Consider the following 25,706-nt stretch of genomic DNA (forward strand, 5'->3'; position numbering starts at 1 on the left):
AGAACTAATTGTGGCTGCTTCGACACCTATTCTAGACATCATCCATCTTGGCAAAGACTGTCTTTATTTCCCAGAACCTCTTCTTTCCTCTCATCCCACTGAATATAAAAGTACCCACTCCTGAGTGCAGGGAATAGGGTGGGGGTGGCAGGGAGATAAGGGTCAGTAGAGTCATTCCTCAACTTCAAATGCTCTCTGTCAGTTCTGACACGTAAGGGGGGAGGGGAGAAAGGCAAGGAGAGGGAATGATTTCACCACCACCACCAACTGGGCTTAGAGGCCATATTTCACCCCTGGATGACAGAGTTTCTATTACCTTAAAGGGCTCATCTATTTATGCTGCAATTTTTTGAAACCCTCTCCACTGTTATTGAACCCTACATGCTGGCGAAGGGAACCAGTGCTTCATCACCCAAATGAACAAATTCATTTAGACATTTTTCCTTTCTTTGACGCTACTGGTAGGCTTGGTCTACTAGGTCTAGGGGAACAGGAAAGAGTTCTGGGAGACGTGGATGGGGACTATGACATGAAAATACCAGTCTGGGGAGCAATAATTAAATTTTTCTTCAAGGTCCCCAAAAATCCTTTAGAAATACCCCTTTCTTCCTTCTTTGCTCTAATTTTGACTGCAGTACCCAGTCCTTAGCATAGTGCCTGGCACGTAATAAGTAGGTGCTTAACAAATATTGATTGATTTATGGATATGGATTGATAGTGACTTATTTGCCTCAGTTTGACAACTGAGTTCTAGCCAGAATAGAGGTGATTGTCAATTTTTGGTTAGCTATGTGAATCACATATATGCATAAATTATGTGTGTGTGTGTGTGTATACACTTGCTTTCCCAATTTTATTTTCCTTAGTAAAAGCACCACAGAATATTAGATCTGGAAGAGGCCTTAAAGATCAGGTATCCCAGCATATCCCAAACTTTGATCTATAAAACTCTCAACAGTGGCTCCATGAGGAAAACTAAAAAGATCATGATATTTTCCCCCTCTAAAATATCAATAGTGGATAGAGGTTAGACTCAAGCATCAGGGGAAACTGTACTCAAGTTTCACCACTGGCACATATTGGCTTGTTCACCTTGGGTAAGTCACTTAATCTCTCAGTACTCCTGAACACTCTCCAAGACCATTTATGACAGACCATGTGTCAATCTGCATTGGTAGAGCTAATTTAGTTTATTAGTGAAGTACACACCTGACCAATACACACATATATATTATATATATATATATGCACACATATACTATAGATACATATGTAATGTATATTATATATAAATTATATATCAAAAATACTTAGGACAGGGAACATCACTCACCATAAAATTAATTTCCCCTACTGTAATCCAAAGCTTCCATTGATGCCTCTTAATCTTAGGTATCCCATACCTATAGACTGGCATTTAGGGTTCCCCTCAGCATACTTTGAGACCCCAAGTGTTCCACAATAAAGTTAATTTGAGATACACTGATTTTACAAACTCAGCAACAATAAGGTAAGTAATTTACCCATGGTCACAAGACTAGATCATAGGAAAGTCTGGCGGAAGAATCTTGGTCTTCCTCAAACACCATATTCCCCCTCTGGCCCCCAGTCCCCCATTTGATGTTCCTCAGTCAACATCTACTATTAGCTCAAGGGGAAACCACCCTGGGACTTAAAAAAATAAACAAAAAAAACTACATCTAACCAACAAAGTGAAGAAGTAAAATTTGGTTTCATTTCACTAGAGGCTAAATCTGATCTCCCTCACTGGGTCCTTGTGGTTTGTGGGACTTTATTGGAGGAAACTGCTGGTTGTACTTTAAAAAAAAAAATGCTCATCTCTCTCCCTGACCTCTAATCTCAGATGTTCTTATTAGTGTCTTTAATTACCAGGAACTGGAGCTGGTTCTCCCCTTCCACCTCTCCTGTGAATACAGGCATATGCAAGGATTATGAAAAGAAACGAACAGTCTAAGATGAAGGAAGTTTAGTAATGACAGAACTGTGGTTCTGGAGGGCACAAGGGAAGTGGAAGGATGGAGCCAGATGGGGACTTGGGAGGGGGAGAGCTACATTCTTCTGTATTCAAAGAAAACCAGGTCCTTTGGAACACACATCCTCCCAGGGTATCCTGTCCAGTATTTGTTGCACCTTCTCTCGTCTCCCACCCCACCTCCCTTCCCCCTGCCACTTCCAGATCCTCTCGTTGCAGTCATCATACATTTAGAATTGCAAAGGACTTTATTAGCTACTGAGTCTAACCCCTTCATTTTAAAGATGTAGAAAGTGGGGCAGAAAGAGATTAAGTGATTCCACTCCCGCTCCAACTTTTGTCATTTTCCTTTTCTATCAAGTTAGCCAATCCGATATGTGTGAGGTGTATCTCAGAGTTGTTTTAATTTGCATTTCTTAAATCAATAGCGATTTAGAGCAATTTTTCATGTTACTATTGATAGCTTTGATTTCTTCTTCTGAAAACTGTTCATATCCTTTGACCATTTATGAATTGGGGAATGACTCATATTTTTATAATTTTGATTCAGTTCCCTATATATTTGAGAAATGAGGCCTTTATCAGATAAACTTGCTGTAATTCACACACACACAGGTTTTCTGTTTTCCTTCAAGTTTTGGTGGTATTAGTTTTGTTTGCCCAAAAACTTTTTAATTTTGTATGATCAAAATTATCAATTTTACTTATGATCCTCTCTATCTTTTGTTTGGTCATAAACCCTTCATTAATTCTTATAGCACAATAGTTTTCTATCACATTCAATTACCACAATTGTCATTCCCCAGTTGATGGTCACCCCCTGTTTCCAAGTCTTTGCAATAACAAAAAGAACTGCTTTAAATGTTTTTTCTACGTATGAGTTCTCTTTCTTTTATTTCTTTGGGGTGTAGACCTAGAATGGTATTGCTGGGTCAAAGGGTATGTACAGTCTAATAACTTTTTGAGCATAGTTCCAAATTGCTTTCTAGAATGGCTGGACCAAATCCAGCTCCACCAACAATGTACTAGAGGACCTGTGCCAAATTGATTTTCCTAAAATACTTGTGTGACCTTCCAACTTATCTGCTCAGAAAACTTCACTGACCCAATGTTGCCTCTACAATAAAGTACAAACTCCTCTGTTTGGCATTTTAAGTTCTTCACAGATGTGTACTCAAGCACATATGCATGTATGAGCACATACATACATGTCTTTGCACAAACTTACTTGCACATGTGTTCTCCTGCTAACAGTGAAATAATGTTTAATCCTAGAGGTAATAAGAAGCTATAGGTGCTTATGAAATAGGCAAAGTACATGCTCAGACCTGAACTTTAGGAAAATCACTTTGGCTGCAGTATGGAGGATAGATTAAAGTGAGGAGGGGCTTGGGGTTTGGAGTCCAGTTAAGAAGTTACTCAAAGTCCAAATGAAAAGTGATGAGCACCTGAAGGAGGGTAATGGCTGTGTAAGTAGAGACACAGAACAAATGTGGAGGTTAGAAACTTTATATGTGGAGCAGTAGGTCATAAGGGGCCAAGCTGACACCAAGGTTGCAAACATGGGTCAAATGATGCCTTGCACAAAAGCAGGGAAGTTTGGAGGAGGGGTGATTTATTTTTTGGGGGGGAGGTGGTATAATGCAATCATCATTACCCTGCAAACCACCCATCCGTGCCTAGGTATCCTTTGAGACTCACCCAAAATGAAAAGTAGGGAGATGGGGCTCTTACTCCCAACGGTGCCTGGCTCAACCCTCCAGTGATCAGAGGTTAAGGGGATGGGTGTCTTAAGAGGGTGAGAGAGATTTTCCCAATAGCACTTACTCAGTTGGTGTCTAGATGGCACTTGGGTTCTAACATCTCCAAGGGTGAGACTCCAGATGCAAAAAGGCAAAGATCAAGAATTTGAGTAATAGAGGGAGGGGAGCAGAACGGGTGAGTGTTGGGGTTTAAGGGTGGGTGGGGTTATGTTAAAGACAAGCTCCAGGATTGGCTAGCACAGGGAGTGTGGAACTCTATCTACCATCTGATAAGTTGATCACACAATCCTCAGGGGTCAGGCTATGGCCTCCTTGGAGACAGATCACAGCTTCCCAGGGGACCTAGCCTCACTTTGGAGATCACTGCCTTAGGCCACCCTCAAAAGGTTGTAGAGCAGGTTTCAATATGCACCACTAGAAGATTTTTCACTGTGAGTTCTTTATACCACTGAAATAATGTCTGGTTGAGGAAAAAAAAAATTTAAGCAACTGGGGAAATGGGTGTTCTCATTTTTGGTTGTTAGGGGGTGGGGCAGCATGTGGAAGTTGTAGGCCTTTTGCAGAAGGAAGCTCCTGAGCTGAGCCTTAAAGAAAGCAAAATAGAGAATCCAAGAGGCCCGAGGTAAGGAGGAAGTACATTCTGGGCATGGAGGAACAGCTTGTGCAAAAGTATAGAGAAGGTAGATGGAATGGCTTATAGATGAGCAGGCAGTAAGCCCACTTGGCTGAAACTAAGAGGGAATATAGAGGAACAGGTTACTATAAGCCTGGAAAGTTAGCCCTTTACATGGATGACACAGAGAAAGAGATGCAAATATTCTGATCCCCATTTTATAACCCATAAGGCACCAGAGGAAGAATCTGCCTCTCCCCAAGGAGCCCAGTTTTTCTCTAGGCACCAAACCACCTCCCTGTACCTCACCCCCCCAAATAATGAAGCCTCATTCCCTACCCAGCCTCCTTCCTCCCGTGTTATCTTTAGCACCAATAAGCCCATCTGCAGGGAGTAATTAGTAACACCCACAGGGGAAAGGATTCCTGCCAGAGGACATGATTATGTCTAGAAAACTAAAGATGTTGCAGAGAAAGGTCATGAATAAATTACTCAGGTTAGGAGCAGAGAAGAAAAACTATAAAAAAAAAAAAGTTCAAAGTTTCATCTCCCTGTTAGTGGGCATACAAGATACAAGTTAATTCCTTGAGAACAGCCTTAAAGAAAATAGGGTAGGACTCCTCCATGTACACCAAGGGAATGTGAGTGTGGGGGGATTATCAACAGTGAATGAATGTTCGATCACCTTAAGTAGGAAAGTGATGGTCCTGACCTGTCATGGGTAGGACATGAGCTCTAAACATGCTTCCTCATCTGTAGAATGGGATAAGTGATCAAGAATCAAGTAAGATTGATATATGTAAAGCATTTGCAAGCCTTGAAGGTCTAGCTATCTTTAGTCTTAAAGGCTATATAAATGGCTATGTAGGAGTGGCTAGGTGGCGCAGTGAATACAGCACCAGCCCTGGAGTCAGGAGGACCTGAGTTCAAATCCTTGACACACCCTTACTAGCTGTGTGATTTTGGGCAAGTTACTTAAGCCCAATTACTCTCCAAAAAGCAAAGCAAACAAACATGGATATATAAAGCCTAGCTATTATATCTCTTAAGATTTTTTGCACCTCTAGATCCTCTTATCTTGAGTGGTGTTTCCTCGAGCAGGGACGGATGTGCATTGAACCATCCACTCTCCCATCAGCCCTGTGTGGGCAGTGGCTCACATATTTGCAAAATGCCTGGCCAGGGTTAAACCTTGAAATCTATGTTAGGGAAACAGTGCAGAAGCTAGATTATTTCCCTTCCCATCAAATCTAAGACCTCGACCTGATTTCCACTGGTCTTTAAACACTGAGCCCATCTGCCACAGATCTTTCCCAAGTACACAAATCTGGGGACAGGTGCCAAGCTGCATGGGGGTGGGCACTAGTTAAATCAATTAGCCTCATGACCTGCCCTGGGGAGAGGTATCAGGATCCCAGAATAGCGAGGGTAAGTGATGCGCACTCCTTGCCTGTTGCCCTGGATTTGGAGGTTGTGGGCATTCTGTTGTCTTGTGGATCTCATACTGCATTTTGCAGGCCCATTTGATCACTGCCGAGGGAGGGAGTCAGCCTTAAGCCTCAGGCTCTGTCGATCCCCCTGAACATCATGCTGTGGCACAAAACCACAGCATGGTTGCTACTGAACCTGTTCTCTGGAACCTTAAATACCAGCACATTCCAGAACCCTTAGTAAGGAGGGTGACATGTCCAGCTCTAGGGTCTGTGCAGGAGTAAAGCAGAGAATGCTTGGGGATCCTAAGGAAACCAACTTTAGAAAAAAATGCTGAGACCTGTGGCAGGCTGCCAGTCTATTGATCCCTAAGCTGCCTGCAATTTTTTCTGATGGAGATCCTATTGGCTTTATATCCTCAGCCTTATTTACCTTTAGTTTGTAATTGTTTTTTAATGATTCTGTGATCAATAAGTGATTGTATTTATCTCAGTGTTTAATGCTTGCTGTTTCTCTTCTCAAAACTAACCCTGGCTTTTGGGGGCTACACAGTATTGGGGTATGACTGAGGGACAAAGGTCAGAACTAAATTAAATTTAGCTATGGACCCCAGTGGACAGTTGTTCCCACTCCTCCCCTCTCTCCCTCACTCCTTTCTTCCTTCTCTCATTCCCTTCTTTTCCCTATCTCTCAATTTCTCTCTCCCTCTTTCTTTCTCTCCTTTTTCTCCCTTTCACTCTCCCTCTCTTTCTTTCCCTCCTTCCCTCCCCTCCCCTTCTTTCTCCCTCTCCCTCTCTCTTTCTCCCCTCCCTCCTTCTTCCCTTTCTCATTCCATTCTTTTTCCTCTCTTATCAATTTTTCTCCCCTTTCTCTCTCTCCTTTTCCCTTTCCCCCTTCTCTCTCTCTTTCACTCTCTCAACACACATACATACACACACATCCTGTTACTATCCCACATTATTCCCACCCTACCAAAAAAAGTTTACACCAGGTCAGTGAGACTCGTCTCTGTTCTGTTGCTGCCATAGTTGGACACAGATTGCACAGACTCCTGGTTCTGGACATCAGTCTAAGCACAGCCTTGTTCCCCCAGGGAAGCTATAAAGGCGCACACCACACAAGGATGTATTCTTCCACAGAGCATGCAGACACACTCTACATGCAACGTCCGTCATGTACACAGCAGTATTTACAGAGTACTCACACACACCATACCCTGAGCACATATAGAACATATGTCATACAGTAGAAGAGTTTTAGCTCTGGAAGACTTCAGAGATCTTCCTGTATTCTCTTATGTACAAAGAGGCAAGTGTGGCATGGTGGAAAGGGCACTGCACTTAAAGATGGAAGACCTGGGTTCGAATCCTGCCTCTGATCCTGCCTAGTATAAGTCACTTTTCATCTCTGAGGAGTTTGTCTCCTCATCCATTTAATATAAATAATAGACTTGGCTTTCTAACTCACAAAGGAGTTTTGAGGAAAGTGTTTTGTAAACCTTCAAGTGCTAGAGAAACTCTAGAATATTCTTATCAAGGATTCGTGGCCAAGATTCATGGGACAGATGGGTCAGTGCAGATACAGCAGTATCCACCAGTCGTGCTGGGCACACTGGCATCATGTTTACTCTGTACCTTCCACACACACAGAGCATGGCCATCTCTCACATATGTATGCACCCAGCATAGCCCATTCTGCAGGTATACTTATTCCATTAATAATGCATGTATGGACACAGGGCACAGCCTTTCCAGCAGTTCCAGAAGCGCTATTCAAAGTGAACTTTATTGGCACTTTAAAAGGGGAGGGGGGAATAATGAAACCAAAGGATGACTGATTGGGGCCATACACATACCGTCAATCTTGGAAGAGCAATCTCATAAATTCAGTCCCAGTTTGTGCCGGGAAACAACATTCTGTGCTCAGAAGAAAAGCAGTTAAGAAGGCTTTGGGAAAGATGCTATATCATTCTTTGTGCCAAGATCAACTTTGGTCCTTTGGAGGATGGGGTTTAGCTAGGGTGCAGGGGTGGGGGGAAGATACAGAGAAAGGTCTGATAGCAAATTGAGAAGGAAACATTGGTTGACAGAAAAGATGGAACAGTCTTCTCCATTTCAAAAGAGATTGCTCCTACGATTTTCTTGGATGGATGGGGATTTCTCTGCAGCTAGACCTCTCCCTGCCTTTATTAGGATAAAGGGATAAAGATGATCAGGGGTAAATGACAGACCTAGAGTAAGGGCACTTGTCTGCAGGGGGAGGAGTGCCATGGGGGAAGAATGTGGTCCAAAACTGAATTCAAAAGGGTGACCAGAATGTCCTGGGGTCATGCCAGAGTTCACCAGAGTAAACAAAGACAGAGGGCTGGGCAGGAGTCATGAAACAGAAATCAGCACAGCCACAGCCATCCATTGCTAGGAAGCCAGTTAACATGAACCAGGTCAGGAAGATACCATAGAGGAAGCCAGAGAATGATATTAGTGCCGTTCTATCCCCTACTCCTACCCTAGTCAGCCTCATCATTACTGCTGTCACCTGCCACATGTGATGATATCCAATGGCTATCATGGGATTGAGGTGTGGGAGGGACCTTAGAAATTATCTAGTCCAATCCCTTCATTTTACAGATGAGGTGACTGGGACTACAAAAGATAATGTTGCTCAGTCATTTCGGTCATATCTGACTCTTCGTGACCCCATCTAGGGTTTTCTTGGCAAAAATACTGGAGTGGTCTGCAATTTCCCTCTCTAGCTCATTTTACAGATGAGGAAGCTGAGACAAACAGGGCAATGACTTGCCCAGGGTCATACAGCTAGGCAGTGTCTGAAACTGTATTTGAACTCAGGTTTTCCTAACTCCAGGTTAAGCACTTTATTCACTGTGACTAAGGCCTCTCAGTCCTGACCTTCCATCATATTCCAGAATGGAAATGTCTCACTCTCCTTACACCTTCATCAGATGGCTGGCCAGCACCAAGGACAGAGCAGACAGGATAAGGGCATTCCGTTCCTCTCTCCTTCCTTACTGGTCCTCCAATTCTCATCCTTTATTCAGAGTTTCTCCCCCAAACACTGCATCTGCTGGCAGCTCAGTCCTGCTTCATCAGCAATATTCTAATTAGGTCCAGGGAGATTTGGTTGTATTGGGGGAGCTGCCCAAACCCAATGGTCAGAAATTATTCCCCATCCCACGCTGTACTACTCCCTGAATAGGCCCCATGTAATTCCCCTCCCCTAGAAAAGCTTAAGTGAGATTTGCTATTCATTCAGGGACCTTATCCCCTAGTCCCTTAGGGATGGCTTGACTGTAGGGATGAATAGGACCAGTTTCTAAAGGAGATTTCAAAGTCATCTACTCTAGCATTTTCAAGAAGGAAAAATAAGATTTCAAGGGAACATAGGATCATAAACATTTGTCTGGAGTGGGGCAGTGTCTGGAGGTAAGACTAAGGACCAAGTAACTCTTTAAGCATCTGAAGGGTTTGAAGATCTCAGCAAGGAGGCTGTCTGGCCTCACAGATGTACCGATCAATAATAATAATAATAATAATAGTGTGTATTTGTTCAGCATTCAGAGATAATGTGACTCGGGCAGAAATAGAGTTCTACTTTTCTCCCTGAAACATATACCCACCAAGTACCATTTTCCCCTTAGCAGAAGGAGAAGAGAGGAGTGAAATTGCCCCTAAGTCCTTATTAGAGACTGTTTCGGTAAATTATTCTTTCAGTCATCCCCATTTCAGGTTTTAATCCCAAGCTCCTTTCTCTCTCCCACCCCACTGCCCCCTTAGGGAACAGGCAGGATAAACCTGTTTGATTCTTACTCATGGCTTAGAAATAAATGCACAAGCATTTATTAAGCAATATGGAAGATACTAAGACAAAATGTTTAGGACAAGAGCTTCAACATAGAAGGTGCTTAATAAGGGCTAGGTGACTAAAAAACAGTTTCCTGCCTTCAGAAAGTTTCTGCTCTATCCAGTCCTGATATACTCCCAGCCATTTCAGATCCCTTCATTTTGACCAAAACCTTTTGAGATAGAGGATGCTGAAGAGGAATATGCCTAGAAGTGCCCTCGACATATCACAATGGGCATCCCACCTCTGCCTCCTGAGCATCCCAGGAAATTAGGTTATAATGAATGCCCAAGGACATCATTGGAGGATGAGGCTAGAGTGCAAGGATCACCTGTGAAGGAGCTAAGAGTGTACTGGTCCAAGGGGGAAGAGATAGAAGTAGAGGGCAGGGGTGAGGAGAATCTTACCATAAGGTGGTACATAGCTAGAAGGGAGAGTTGAAAGGGGGAAAGGTGTGGTTGCCAGCTCCCCCATCCATCCAAGCAACAATATGCACATAAACCTCAGGCTTCACTATTGAAGTCATTGGTGCACAGAAGTATAAAGCTATAAGGGGCCTTCCAGATCAACTAGTCCAATACCCCTTATTCTGAAGGTAAGCAAACTGAGGCTCAGACTTGTGAAGGGACTTGCCCATGGTCACAGTTAAATTGGAAGTAGAAAATTCATCCTTGGGTCACAGATGGGATCAAAGAACTGGAAGGAACCTGAGAGACCATCTAATTCAACCTCCATAATTTATGAGATGAGGAAACTGAGAGAGGTTGAGGGACTTGTCCGAGGCCATCATGGTAGCAAGTGATCTGATTCAAATCCAAGCCATGCAAACCCACCAACAGCATCATTTTGGGACCCCTCCACATCCCAAGTCATAGCATCCAGGGAAGCATCCCCAAGTAATCATACTCTAGGGACCATGATGTCAAGTAAGGCTAAATCAGGAAGACCACCTACTTACCTGTGTAGCCATGGTCAAGTTACTAGCCTGGGTCTCCGTTCCCTCATCTGTAAAGTGAGAGGATTGGGTAGATTATCCCCTGACAAGAAGGATGAACATCTTTCTTCCTGCTTCCGGAAGTCCTGGGACTAAACCCCCCCACCTCGCTTTTTAGTTTCTCATAAAAAAAAAAGAAAAAAATAGACCCACTCCCTGTCACTCTTCAGCACCCAAACACACTCATTAACCTCCGGCACATCATAAGGAAAACGAATAATCAACATAAGATGCGCAGCTGTTGATTAATTTTCCTAAATAGGGGAGTACTCTAAAGCAGCATATTGCAAGGGAGAAAATTCAATAAACAACATTTGAAGCAAATTTAATAGAACACAGGATTCATTACCCGATGGGGTCAAAACGCGGTGCTGCCACTCTCTGTGGGTAGGCTGGCAGGAGGAAGGAGATGAGATTTGCCTCTCCTTAGCAGGACCTGGGCCCTTCCAGGAGCTGCTCTTTCAAATCAGGTTCAAGATGTTAATAGCTGATGCCCAAATGTATAATTAATGCGCCTTTGGAGCCAGAGGTAAGAGTTCATAGCGATTCCCCATTCACAGAATTATGAAGTAGAGCAGGCTTGGCAGGCATTGTTCAGAGAGCCCATGCCTGCCAGCTGCAGCACTAGGAAGCTGGATATGGGGGCAGAAGGAAGTGTTAAGTGTAGCCTTCCGCTATCTCATCTACTTTTCCCACCAAAAAGAAAAAAAAAAAATTTTAGACCTGAGCTAGAAGGCCCTCCTAGGACCAGAGATGGAAGTATCTGAATAGATGTGCTGCAGAGAATGGGCCATTTCCCCAAGGGCAAGGGTTATGAGAATAGCCAGGCAGCAGGAACAAATGGGTGTTATTCCAAAGTTTAAATTTTGGATTTTGTGGAGAAGCCCTGTAGAGTGAGAGAAGGAAGACTTAGCTGGGAGGGAGGAGAACTTGGGGTCTGGTCCCTGCTCTGCCCCTCAGAAGCTGGGTGACCTTGGGTAAATTATTTATGGTCTCTAGGCCTTGACTTTCTCATTTGTAAAATGGAGTTGAACCAGATTTACCACGCTCCCCCTCAAGGTCTCAGTCACGTGGCTAGGGGCATCTCTATCTAAAGACAAGCAGTAGGATCTGAGGGATGCCTTGAAGACCACCATTTTTATGCCTCCCCACCCTCTGAACCCCCCAAATATTTATTGCAACATCCTACTTCAGTACTAGACGTTCCCACAGTTACTCTTTCAGTCTTCTACTAAAATATTGATGTTACCTGTGATGAATAATGCCTCAGGGCCCCTCCCTCATTCCCTCCATCTCCCCTTTCTATCCTGGAGGATACAAAGGATATGGAAATTAGAAGGCGTGGATTAATATTTCAGCTCTTCTTTGAAATACCTGGGCCATATTAGGCTAGTCACTTCCCCTTCTCTGGGACTCAGTCTGTTGATCTGTAAAAGGAAGGAGTTGAACCAGGTGATCTGATCATTCTTCTAGCTCCAATATGATGATCTTTTTCTGAAAAGCTAAGTAAACTGATGTGTTTGGCAGTATTTGGTGAGCAAATACTCTAGTCTGCTGGCCCTGGCAGCGAACAGAATGGGGCGGGGGGGAGAAGATACAGAATGGGCAGGCTTTGGTTTGTGGAAGAGGGAAAGAGTTCTAGAGTATGTGGTACTCTTTGGGGAAGGTAGACCCCATTAGGACAGCAGCATAAGGGCACCTAAGGTATCTTGGGCAAAAGATGACAGTGAAAAATAACTTCACAGTTTTGCCTCTGATCCAAGATTATCTCATGAAGCTCATAGGCACCATTGTACACCGTAATAGACTTGGATTCAGGAAAATCTGGGGTCAGATCTTGCCTCTGACACTAGTTTGTGTGACCTCGGGTAAGTCATATAACTCATTACCCCAGACAAATCTCTAAGATTCTAAATCTCAAGTTAAGTCCCTGTTTCCATGGGTAACAGAAATTCCTCACTCAGAATTCTATACACCAGTGGAGTTACAGGTTTGGTTAAAAACCTCTTTGAGTCTCATCTGTAAAATGGGTATGATAATAGCATCTACTTATCTACAAAATGGGTAATAACAGCATCTACTTATAGGCCTGTTGTAAGGGTCAAATAACATTACCTGTGTGATATCCAGCAAGTCATATAACTTCCCTGGGCCTCAGTTTCCTTGTCTGTAAGATGAAGGGGCTAGAACTAGAGCTGTGCTTTTGTGAAATTGAGGAAGATCGTGGATGTAAATTGCTTTCCAAGCTTTATTGCTACTGCGGTGGTAGTGGTTCACTTGTTTTAAGTAGTGTATGACTTTGCGACCCATTTGGGGTTTTTCTTGGCAAAGATGTTGTAGTCGTTGGCCATTTCCTTCTCTAGTTCATTTTACAGATGAGGTAACTGAGGTAAGCAAGGTTAAGTGACTTGCCCAGGGTCAGACAGCTAGTGAGTGTCTGAGGGCAGATATGAACTCAAGAAGATGACTCCCGGCCTGGCACTATAATCCACTCTACCACCTAGTTGTCTCATGAATTGACATTGTAAGAAGTGGGTGTATCTCCTTTCACATGAAGGACAGGGTCCCATTTCCCCTACTAGGGAACCCCAGTGAAATGGGGAAAATGAGAAACCTAAGGGCAAGGCCTCAGGAAATTTCTACTTCATTGGGACATAGGCCTTTCAGGACAGCTTGAGGAAAGAAAGGTACAGAGAGGAGGTAGTTCTTAACCATCCTGTAGCTACTTATGACCTCAGGGCAGAAGGGTTGAGCTAAGACCCTGCTGCACACCCAGGATCACCTAGTTTTCGAGGGACAGAGCTGGAATTACAACCCAGACTCTTCGGATTGCTGGTTTAGTCCTCTTTTTAAAACCCCAAGGTTTCTCTCTATGAATAATCCATGTCCTACCCATTTGTGCTGACTGTAGGTTACTCAGAAATATTACAGATGTTTGTAATTAATCAGTCTTGAGCTAGAAGGGACTTGAGAGGTGCTCCAGTTCAATGGCTGTTTCTTCAGCTAAAATAAGGAGGTTGGACTCATTACCTCTAAGGTCCCTTCCAGTTTTAAAGCTATGATCCTATGATCTCTTCATCTTATAGAAGAGGAAATTGGGATTTAAGGGGTGAAGTGACTTGCCCTAAGTCAGGCGAGTAACAAACATCAGAGATACCAAGTTACACAAAAAATCAGACAGGCACATGTTTGCCCCCACACCTGCCCCCTGCAAATACACCTGAGAGCTTTTTGTTTGTTCCCCAAGCTGAGAAGCAGAATGCTGCTGGACAAAGTTGAAAGACCCCCTGGGGTCCTATCCTGGCTTTGCTGCGAACCAGCTGTGTGCCTTTGGGTGAATGACAACTTCTCTGTGCCTCAGTTCCCCCTGTATAAAGTAACAAGCTGACCTCACAGGGCTGTCATGAGGGTCTGATGAGACAAGATGTGAGAGTGCTTAAGTACATGCTGCCAAGGGGAGGGGCTATGAGAGAGCAGTGAGGCAGTTCCACCTTCAGGGTGCTTGTTGGTGGGTAGATTCATATTTGGAGCAGTCTTCTGAAGCTGTTCTTCCCCCATGGCTCCCTCAGAACTCCAGGGTGAGCCAGCCCTAATAACCAGAGCTGGGAAACTCTGATGAGGCTTGGAGATAAATGTTCCTATCATCCAGTAAAGCAAACCTTTAAAGAGAAAGCTAGAAATGGTGCAGGGGATTTACATCAGAGCCAAGGCCCTGGGTGCCCTGGATATGTTTTTTATGGGTTATTTATAACCCTGGGAAAATACGGATTTCCTGGGTAATAAGGGAGGTGACAGCCTGGCTGAGGGCCAAACTGCAACAGGCCACCTGGTGGTGGGAAGCAAGGGGCAAAGGGGAGAGAGGATGCCCTAAAATGAACAGTATTCGAAATGCAGCATGATGCCGGCAGAAGACTCTGGGAATGTTGCCTCCCTTGTTAAGGATCGAGAAAGGTCTTGCCTCATCAACTAACATTTGCTTTCTGAAGTTCATATGCAGAGTAGGAGGTCCTCCTCTCCCACAGCTGCCCAGGCCTGTGCCCAGGTCAGGGTCACAGTGCCAAAGGCTCCTCTTGTTCCTCAGCCCATTCAGGAAGGCCAACAGGGAGCCATTTCCCCTAAGCCCTCGTCCTAGTGTCTTTGAAGAGTTGCAGAGTTCCTGTTGACCAGGAATCCTGGCTCCCTGGCTGTACCCTGACTGTATCCAGCAGGGGCACAGTGTAAGATGCGGGGACCTGATCCCTGACCTTGGTTATTGTTCCACAGGGTGAAGTATGCGCTATGCCCTGCGCGTCCGGGACATACGGCCCCAACTGCTCATCTGTCTGCAACTGCGAGAATGAGGGCACCTGTTCCCCTGTAGATGGCACCTGTACCTGTAAGGAAGGTAATGTGCCCTCCACACCCCTGCCTGCCTCACAATCCCTTCCAGGCTGGCCTTGGGCAGCCTTCATCCTTCTTCCTGGTAGTCACGAAGTATGACTTAGTGTTAGGTTTGGGATCAGAGGACCCGGGTTCACATACCAGCAGAGTTGATACAGCTTCAGGCTTGGAGTCAGGAAGACCTGAGTTCAAATCTGGTCTTAGACACTTATTAGCTATGTGACCTTGGGCAAGTCACTTAACCTTTGCTTTTCTCAGTTTCCTCATCTGTAAAATGGGATAAAAATAGCACCTATCCTCCCAGGGCTGTTATGAGGATCAAATAAGATAATATTTGTAAAGACCCTGGCACATAGTAGGCATTATATAAATGTTAACTCTTATTATTATTGTTTTCCCAGTTCTTACATTTACTATCTGTGTGACCTTGAACAAGTTAAGTCCCTTCTTCATGCTGCAAATCACTTGTTTTATCATCTAAGGTCCATTTGTCCCAAGACTAAAGCCTATGAAACCTGTGAGTGATTTCATGTCACCCCTACCATCCCACCCATCTGTGCCATGCCAAGGAGCCTTCATAATTACACATACAAACAAGCAGCTGTCCCTACCAATGAATTACTCTGACCCCACTCTCCAGGCCCAAAGGCCTGAGCCTGGACTAGAGGGCAGCCCATGGAAACACTTGCTTAGAAGACACCCTGGAGTGGGTTACAAGAGACCCCTTTTCATGCAATCTTTTTTTAAAGATAAATCTTTAAAATCTACTCCCCATAGCACACAGCTTTATATTTTGTGATGTCATTACATGTCCCAAGTGCATTTCAAAACCTCCAGGGCACAAACAGTAATATTCAGAACAATTTTCAAATCCTGCCTTAGCCCATCTCTGTCTTCTATGTCAGCACTCTCCAAAGTCATTTCACCTGTAGGCCTCAGTTTACTTCTCTGCCAAATGAGGGGTACCTCTAAGACCTCCTCCGGCTCTAAATCATAGGGCATCCTCAGCAGGCAGCAACATATAGCCTAGGACCAGCTCTGCCCCTGACATACCATATGACCTGCAGCAAGTCTCTCTGGGCCTCTGTTTCCCCATCTGTCAAACAGAAATAATAATTGTTTCCTGCCTACCTCACAAGGACGACCTGAAGATCTAAAAAGCATAGAAATAAAAATGATTAAAAAGTTCACAATGCTGCAACAGCATTTTCCAAATCATACTCTGAAACCTTATTCTAAATACTAGCATCCAAAGCAATCATATGATGCTAATATTCTTGTCAGTGGCTCCCACTGATAGCAGCATTGTAAGGCTGGTAGTGCACTTTACATACACCATCTCATTGGATCTTCACAATTCCCCTGTGGGGTAGGTGCTAATGAAGATGCCACTTTTACAGTTGAGGAAACTGAAGCAGGTGAAAGTGACTTGCCTTTAGCCTCCAGGGATGGATTTGAACCCAGCTCCACATCCTACACTCTCTCCCTTCCTCCATGTTGCTTGGACTCTGCAAGGAAAGATTAGGAAGGCTTTCTTTGTGATGTGAGCCCCTGAGTGGGAAGCATCCATTCAGAGCAGGAGGGCTTTGCTCTCCAGCCTCTATTGTATCTATGACAAAGGAGTGTGAGCTCTGACACATAAGTATAGTCCCAGTGGTGAACTGTCTGTTATAAGTTCAAAAATTGATCATCAAAGGTTGGCTCCTAGTCTAAGTGAATTTTTTAAGCAAAGGTGATCACATGAGAATGGATTGATAATTATATAATGGAGAGAAGGGGCAGTCAGGTCACAGTACAAATGTGCTCTCAGTCTTGCCAGGGTTTGATGACTAACTCGGTTTCCCTCTTTTCAGGGTGGCAGGGGATTGACTGCTCCCTCCCATGCCCTACGGGCACCTGGGGCCTGAACTGTAATGAGACATGCACCTGCTCCAATGGGGCAGCCTGCAGCCCTATTGATGGTACCTGTTCCTGTTCACCTGGCTGGCTAGGGGATACTTGTGAGCAGCCCTGCCCAGTAAGTGGACTTGGGTAGAGTGTGTTGGGAGCAGAAGTATCTTGATTGCTAGGGATTGAGAGGGCTTGGGGGTTGGTTTGAGGAGAATAAGCTTCTGGAGGGCAGGGACCATTTCTTATTTACATTTGTTTCTCCCTTAGTACCTAACACAGTGGCTTGCACATCTGCCATATTGATGTGTACATTGGCCATCCCTGAGTTTAGGGAATACCCCTACAATGGGATTTCTTTTAAAGAAAAGAAGTATGAATATAATGTCAATTATGGATCATATTCAGATTTTACACAGGCCAGATTCAGGGGGAAAGTAAAGGCCATATAGTCAGGCTGGTATGGAGGTAAATGTATGTTGAATGAATGCTAGTATTCATTTGGTCTTGGTTTTCCCTGGTCTTCCTCAGGATGGAACGTATGGGCTGAATTGTAGCGAGCATTGTGACTGCAGTCATGCGGATGGCTGCAACCCCATCACAGGCCACTGCTGCTGCCTGGCAGGCTGGACTGGTAAATCCCCCTGCCCCCTCCACTAGGAGATACAGCTTGCTGGTTGAGGTTTTATTGGGTTGCCTTAGTTTGTCTGCCTATCATAACCTTGACCTTTCCAGGATCTAGATATCCTCCAGGCTAGGGTGAGACACCTTCTGGGTTCAAATCACATGCTTTGTGATATGAAGCAAGTCACTCACAGCCTCTGGACCCTGACTCAAAGGCTGCTCCAACTCTGTAAGAAAGGCAGGTTTTTTCTTTATATGTTGCATTTTTTGGTCCTTACCTTTCTGAGGTCAAACATTTTGTTCTAGGTGTTACAGGGGCCTTCCTGGGTCTCTCTTGGGGCAGCCTCTTACCCGGGCCGTGTGACAAGTATGGAGTTTGGCTACAGAGTCCCATGAACATAGCCATAAAGAGTCACTGTTTGACCATGTGCAAGAGACTTCATCTTTCTAAGCTTCAATTTCCTTATCCATAAAAGAGGAATAAATAATAATAATAGCACTACCAACCGCTCCAGGGCGGGGGGGGGGTGAGAAAAGTACTTTGTAAGTGGTATTATTTACCATTATGATTTGGGGATGGAAGGAGTGAATCTGAAGAGGAAGAAGGAGCATAGTCCTGATAAAACATGAGAATATATAGGCTTAACCCTGGCATCAGGCACCTGTGGATTAGACAGCAATATAGGTTTAGAACTGGGAAGGGCCTTAACAGCCATTTATTTCACCTGCCTCATTTTAGAGATGAAAAAACAAGCCCAGAGAAACTCCCTACCCTTACCGCATCCCACCCCTACCCCCAACTTGGCCATGGTCGCAATGATAGTAAGCAGGATTTGAATCCAGGTCAGGCCCTCTGTCTCCAAATCCAGTATTCTTTACACTGTATTCTCTTTCCTCTCTAAGATTCTGAGATTCTAAACGACCTGAGACTGTCTGCCCTATTACTCAGTTTACTAACCAACCCAGTGGTGCTTCCTTCCTCCCACCCTCACTCCTTAAACTTGAGACAAGAGCTATTCTGTAGCATGGGGGATGGGGATAGTAGAGTCTTACAAGTTTATCAGATTGGGGATTTTTATTCCCTGCTCTGCTGTAAATGGTGGGATCTGGGAGAACAGATGCCCAGCACTGCCTCCACAGTCCCTTTCCATCCCAGTAACTTCATCTCCCTCCTCCAAATGCTCTCTGCTGGTTACCCATGTGTGCCGATCTCTCCCCTCCTGAAAGCTCTCTTCCCCTTCAGCCCTGCTACTCATCCTTCCATGTCTCTGCTTTGCAGAGAGAAGGGGATAAATGAGAAGGTCACCGTTTCCCAGCAGGACTAATTCCCAACTTCTCAGCCGCAGTGTTTGGACCCCCTTTAAGAGAATGAGAAACCACAATCCATAACTTAGACCCTCTCATCCCCTCTCCTCTCTGGATCAAAGAATATCAGTACTTAAAAGTTCTCTAGGGTAGTGGGAAAAGCTGGATTCTGAGCCAGGAAAGACATGGATCCAAATGTTGGCTGACATGTGACCCTGGGCTGTAAAATCACGATAATCCTGTCCATAATACCGACATCACAGGGTGGTTGAAAAGATCAGATAAGGAAGTCTATAAAGGGCTATAAAGTAAACCTCAGATGTGATATCCTAATTGCCCACAAGATGGTGTGTCTGCAGAGCATTTTGTGAATCTTAACAGGCTTTACCATACTGGCTCACATTTAGAGAACCCTTTATGGTTTGCAAAGCCTTTTAGAAACATCCGCTTATTTGAGGTCCCTAATCACCATATTACTGTCTTCATTTTATAGATGAGGAAAACTGGGGCTCAAGAGAGGTTAAGAGATTTGCCCCAAAAGTCACAGAGCATAGAGTGTCTGAGACAGGATTTGAGCACAGGTCTTCCAGACACTCACAGCCCCATACTTTGTCCACACTTGGCCTTGGATAAATGAGCAGCGAGGTTGTACTCTAGTACATAGAACAGTGGGCAGATATGGCCCCAAACACTTCCCAGCTGGGTAACTCTGGGCCCATCGCTTAACCCCTGTTTGCCTCAGTTTCCTCATCTGCAAAATGGTAATAACAATAGCACCTACCTCACAGGATTGTTATGAGGATCAAATAAGATAATAATTATAAAGCACTTAATAACATGATGCCTGATACATAGCAAACGGTATATAAATGTTAATGATTATTATTACCATTAATAATTACTAAATGTCAGCTGTTGGAAACTGAAGTCAGGAAAGGGGGAGTGACCATGCCCAAGGTCTTTCAGTTAGTGAGCAGATGAAATGAGATTCAAACCCAGGTCCCTTCCCTTCATGTATATTTGGACACATCTCTGCTCTCCCCTCAGGTGACAGGCAGAAGGAGACCAGGACAAAACAGGGTATCCAAGTTCCCATGGAGACAGTGCGGCCTGCCCTGTGACCCTCTAGCCATCTTGGCTGACAGCCCTGATTCCTACTTCTCAGATGAATAATTCAGGGCTATGATTACTCTGAAGTCTCACATTTGCTACAACTGGGAAGTTTCAGGGCAGCTTGGGGGTGGAATCTCCATAGCTGGTCCAGCTCTGGCCTTCTGTCCCACAAGTCAGCCCTTTTCTACAAAACTAGACATAGCAACCGATAGGCCTCCCTCCCAGATGTATCTCTGGGGCCGACTAGAAATTGACTTTAATTTTTTATTGACTTAATTTCAAGCAAGCTGATAAGATTTTAATGACATTCGATACTTAAAAATTCTTTCTTTGACAGGCAACCTTTCAGCAAGGCCCCCACTGCTCCAAAGCTAATTTGCCCAAATGTGAATTATGAAGTCATATCAAAGACCCTACTGAGGTCTTGCCATTCATTACCATGGTTACAAAGTCACGGGACATTCCAGAAAGGGCAGAGGTCAGAAAAAGGAGCTAAGTCCAAAGTCAATGAAGCTCCTGACATCAGGCATCTCCTCCTCCCCCCTAAAAGTCAAACTCCACTTAGCACCAAAGGAAGTTGGCTTCTAAATGGGGAAGAGATTAAAAATTCATCCGGTCAGTCCCCCAGTTCATTTTACTGAGCCCCAGAAAGAGCAAGCTAGCCAAAGTCTCCAGTGGTTTTACCTAGGCCTGCATGGGAAGGAACATGCAGGGGAGCAACCTCAAAGAATAATTAATCAGGGAGCCAGTTTTTAAAAGTACTTATTAAGCTTCTTGTGTTTCCTAGGCCCAGCGAAGGAAAAAAAGAAAGCCACATTGTAGTCCCTACCCTTGGCGAACTTAGAATCTACTTCAGAGAGAAACTGTGTGTGAAAGTAAAAGCAAACCAAAAAGACCCCAAGTACTAAAGTGCAAGATAATGATTATACAGGAATACCTTGTTTTATTGTGCCTTGAAGATACTACAACTTTTGCAAATTGTGTAAAGCATGTCTGTTGGCACCATTTTTCCAATAGCATTTGCTCACATCTCTGTGTCACATTTTGGTCATCCTTGCAGTATTTCAAACTTTTCCATTATTATAACATCTGTTATGATGATCTGTGATCAGTGATCTTTGATGTTATTGTTGTAATTATTTGGGGGCACCATGAACTGTGCCCATATGAGATGGCAAACTTAACCACTAAATGTTGTGTGTTCTGACTGCTCCACCAACCAGCTGTTCCCCATTTCTCTCACTCTTCTTGGGCCTCCTACTTCCCTGAGACACCACAATATTATTTTAATTAGGCAAATGAATAACCCAACAATGGCCTCTAAGCTTTCAAGTGAAAGGAAGGGTCAATCAATGTGGCAAACTTCATTGTTGTCCTATTTTAAGAAGTCACCACAGTCCCCCCAGCCTTCAGCAACCACCAACCTGATCAGTTAGTAGCTATCAACATCGAGGCAAGACCTTCCACCAACAAAAAGATCGTAAATTGCTGAAGGCTCAGATGATGGTTAGCATTATTTTTTTTAGCAATAAAGCATTTTTAATTAAGGTATGCACGTTGTTTTTTTGGACATTATACTATTGCATGCTTAATAGATTATAGTATAGTGTAAACATGACTTTTATATGCATTTGGAAACCAGAACATTTGTGTGACTTGTTTTATTGTGATACTCACTTTATGGCAGTGATCTGGAACCAAACCCACACTATTTCTGAGGTATGCCTGTAAATCCACAAGGAGTTTAAAGAAAAAGATGAATGTGGTCTGTAATGGTCAAAGGAAACTTCATGAAAAGGTGTTCCTTGCCCTGTTACCCCTTTCTCTCTTTTTTTGTCCAGAGTTGTGATTCCATTAGTATAGGGAACTCTGGGTGAGGAATTTCCTTTACCCATGAATATAGGAGCCTTCTTTGTCATTTAGAGCCTTTAGAGAACTGCCTGGGATATTGAGAAATTAAGTTATTTGTCCAAAATCACACAGCAAGTAGTGTTGGAGGTAGAATCTGAACCCAGATCTTCCTGATTCTTAAGCTAGCTTTCTAACCACTATACCTTACTTCTTCTTGAAGGCAAATAGTATTTGGAGTAAATAAAGTGAGGAGCTTCTGTTTGTAGGCCCTGAAGAAAAAGAGAGAGCTTTTGTGGGGTCAGACTGTGCTCAAACAGTCTGCCTTCCATGTCCTAGCTTGGAAGGGATGATGTTCAAGCATGATGCTGGACCTTCTCAGGGATCTCAGAGCAGACAGGGCAGATGCCCAAACAACTGGGTTCTGAATGTCGTGTGGACAGTGGTACTGGAGCCAGCTCTAACTCAAGCTGGTTGTTAAATTTTCAACGTGAATGTTGTCACCTCAGAAACTGGTAGTTGCTACAAATCAGGGCTTGATTCATAGTTTTATTATCTAGACTTCTTTTAAAAGGGCAGCTGGGTGACCTAGTGGATAGAGTGCTAGTTCTGAAGAAAGATCTGAGTTCACATCTGGCCTCAGACCCTTCCTAGCTGTGATCCTGGACAAGTCACTTAACCCTCTTTGCCTCAGTTTCCACATCTGCAAAATGAGCTGGAGAAGGAAGTGGCAAATCATTTGAGTATCTTTGCCAAGAAAACCCCATAGGGTCACAAAGAATCAGATATAAACAACAAAGCCTTTTAAGAGTGTTAATAATGCAAATTAAACTTAAATAATTTTAAATAAATTAAACTTAAAAGTGTGTGCATACGTCCCTCTCCCTCCCAGATCTTGGTTGTTAAACATTTCCCAGGGTGCCCCTGCATTGCTCTGTAAACATTGTTTGAGTTCAGTAGAAAGCTCAGAGATTGAAGTCATCACAAGATGACTTTAGGTAAATAATAATTAAAATTAAAAAAATAATTCTATGTTGTTTTCTAGTCATTTCAGTCATGTCTGACTCTTCAATGATCCCATTGGGGTTTTCTTGGCAAAGATACTAGAGTGGTTTGCCATTTTCTTCTCCAGCTTATTTTACAGATGAGGAAACTGAGGCAAACAGGGTGAAGTGACTTACCCAGGGTCATGGAGCTAGTAAGTGTCTGAGGCCACATTTGAACTCAGATCCTCCTGATTCCAGGGCAAGTACTCTCTCCACTGTACTACCTTGCTGCCCCGTAAATATAATAACTGGCATTCACATAGCACCTTAAGGTTTACAAAGTACTGTACGTCCATTATCTTATTTAAGTCTCACATCACCCCTAAGTGTGGGGCTATGTTACTGTTAGCCCAATAGCTCGGGAATTTCTGAGTCAGCCAAGTAGAATGACAAGGAGGTCCATGTTTCTCCATCCTGCCAGCTGCCTCTTTAGTCCCCAGACTTGTAGAGCTTCTGGAATGTAATAGCAGATGCTCACAGGTCTGAGCAGACCCTCCTCTCTTGGCCTCTGCTTCCATTCCAACGTCCTTCTCAAATTCCCTCCAATCTGGACCCACCCCAACCTTCTTCACCCCTATCATGACCAAGGAATAATGGAAAGAGTAAGTCTTGACTCTATCCCTTTTGCTCTCTCTGACCCTGAAGAAGTCATCTAAATAGTCTGGGCCTCAGTTTCCTTGACCATAAGATGAGGAGAGGGGACATGAGCAGCTCTAAAATCTTGTGATTTTTCCCTTGCCCTCACCTCCCTATAAATCTTCCTGTACTAATAACTGTATTAACCCACTGTGACAAAATCATCTGTTTCCTCTTCACCCCACAGGTGTCCGCTGTGATAGTACATGTCCCCCAGGTCACTGGGGCCCCAACTGTTCCATCTCCTGTAGCTGTGAGAATGGCGGCTCCTGTTCCCCAGAAGATGGGACTTGCGAGTGTGCTCCAGGCTACAGGGGGCCCCTGTGCCAAAGAAGTAAGGATGGTCCCCTCCCTCCAGCTCAGCCTCTCTTTCTGTCCCTCCCTGCCCTCTAGTAGAGGGGACTCATTTTTAAATTATTTTGATTTCTTTTTTTTTCAATTAAAAAACATCTATTTTTATCTCCCTCCCAATCCTTCATAACAAATTTTCAATCAAGCAAAACATGACCATGTTGGCTGGTGTCCTAAAATGTATGAGTCAGTCTACATCTTGAATCCCTCCTCTCTGTCTAGATGTGGGTCATCACTTCATCTATTAATACTGGCTGGTCATTGCATTGATAGGAGTACTTAGGTCTTTCAAAGCTATTTGTCATTTTTTTAAAATGCTGTTATTGTATAAACTCTCCTTCTGTTTCTATTCCCTTTGTTCTGCATCAGTTCATATAAGTCTTCCCAGATTTCTCTGGCTGTCCCTTTGGCCATTTCTTACAATACAATAATACCCCATTATGTTCACCTACCATAACGTGTCCAGCCATTTCCCAGTTGATGGGTTACCTCCTTAGTTTCCAGTTCTTTGCCATGACAAACTACAAAATAATCTCATACATATACTCCTCTTCCCTGAAGCTGGTACCCAGGAAGCATCCCCTCTTCAGAGAGGGGCCCAGAGGGTCATTCTTAAGAGCTTTAATCTAAAATTGGGTTCCATTTGTAGGGTTCTTCTGGAAGTTTCATTGCTTTCTCCTCTCTCCCTGTCGTCCCTCCTAGGAATTTCAAAAGAGGCCACTCTAAGGTCATTAATGGAAGGGGACTAAATAATAAGCCATCTCTCTAGAGAAAGTGACCCTGTTTACCTAAGCTCCAGATGGGAGGTGGGAGATCAGGGTCTCCCCTGACACTGTCATCTTGCACCTCAACTCCCTTGGTTTTTCTTTTGCTCCTTACCCTTGTCATGGCAGTGGGGATGTGAAGGTTGGGGAGAAGAGGAAGCACAGAGGGAACCCAGAGGCTTAGCACAGTTCCTGGTACTTAAGAAATGTTTGTTGACTTGACTGAATGCAGTCATTTAGGAGAGTCAGGTGAGTCTTTGACCTGCTTCCCCACTAACTGCCATCTCTTGGTCACCATTCAGTCTGCCCCCCTGGCTTCTATGGTCACAGCTGCAACCAGCCTTGCCCACTCTGTGTGCACAGCAATGGACCCTGCCACCACGTCACTGGCCACTGTGACTGTCTCGCTGGATTCTCCGGCTCCCTCTGCAACCAAGGTACCAAACTTGTGGGGAGGAAACAGTGGGCAGGAGGGAGCGGAGTGGGGGCAGTGAAGTTGGGACCTAGGCAGAAATGGGAAGGGTCTAAGGTCTGGCTAGGGCTTTGGAATACTGGGTGCAGGTCTTCATTTTGTACATGACCCAGGGAGCACTTTGGAGTCATCACAGAAGGAGCCTGGATTTGGGGATTACTGGGTCATAGATAGAGAGTTGTGGAAAGGACCTTGAGGTCACTTAATCTAGTCCCCTCATTTTACAAACAAGGAAACTATAAATAGGTCTCAGGCCCCTCACTGCACTATTGCTCTTCCTTCTCCCTCACTGTTGATATTTGAATACATTTTGCACATAGAACCCATCTAGTTCCCACCAGGCTATACCACAAATAAGGTGGTTGGACTTCCCTAGATGATCATGAAAGGCCCTTCTGGCTCTGAATCTCACAATCCCTTTATCCCTCAGAACCTCAGGTTACCCTTTCCTCAAAATGGGCACATGATCTATAGAGGAGATTAGACTTTAGTGCTTCCAATGCAAGGAGCCCTTTCTATTCAGGCAAAAATTCCTAAACATTTGCACACTTTTATTGACAAAGTTGAGAATATTGAGACAGAAAGAGCAAAACACAGGCAAGTGATCCCTAACAACTGAGCATTAACT

General features: G+C 44.1%; 1 protein-coding gene across 1 annotated transcript in view; it reads left to right on the plus strand.

The window, feature by feature from the left end:
• LOC138169113 (multiple epidermal growth factor-like domains protein 11) overlaps positions 1 to 25,706 on the plus strand; it is a 55,908-nt gene that overhangs the window by 19,649 nt on the left and 10,553 nt on the right. Inside the window, exons 3-7 of the mRNA XM_069098264.1 lie at positions 14,916 to 15,036; positions 16,886 to 17,049; positions 17,451 to 17,553; positions 23,679 to 23,825; positions 24,909 to 25,043. Of these exons, the coding sequence (XP_068954365.1) occupies positions 14,916 to 15,036; positions 16,886 to 17,049; positions 17,451 to 17,553; positions 23,679 to 23,825; positions 24,909 to 25,043 (670 nt within the window). The remainder of the gene's footprint in view (positions 1 to 14,915; positions 15,037 to 16,885; positions 17,050 to 17,450; positions 17,554 to 23,678; positions 23,826 to 24,908; positions 25,044 to 25,706) is intronic.

This window comes from Petaurus breviceps, unplaced genomic scaffold (genome assembly GCF_028583685.1).
Source record: "Petaurus breviceps papuanus isolate PSGF00001 unplaced genomic scaffold, PetGlider_PUasm1.0 37, whole genome shotgun sequence".
NCBI classification, from domain to species: Eukaryota; Metazoa; Chordata; class Mammalia; order Diprotodontia; family Petauridae; genus Petaurus; species Petaurus breviceps.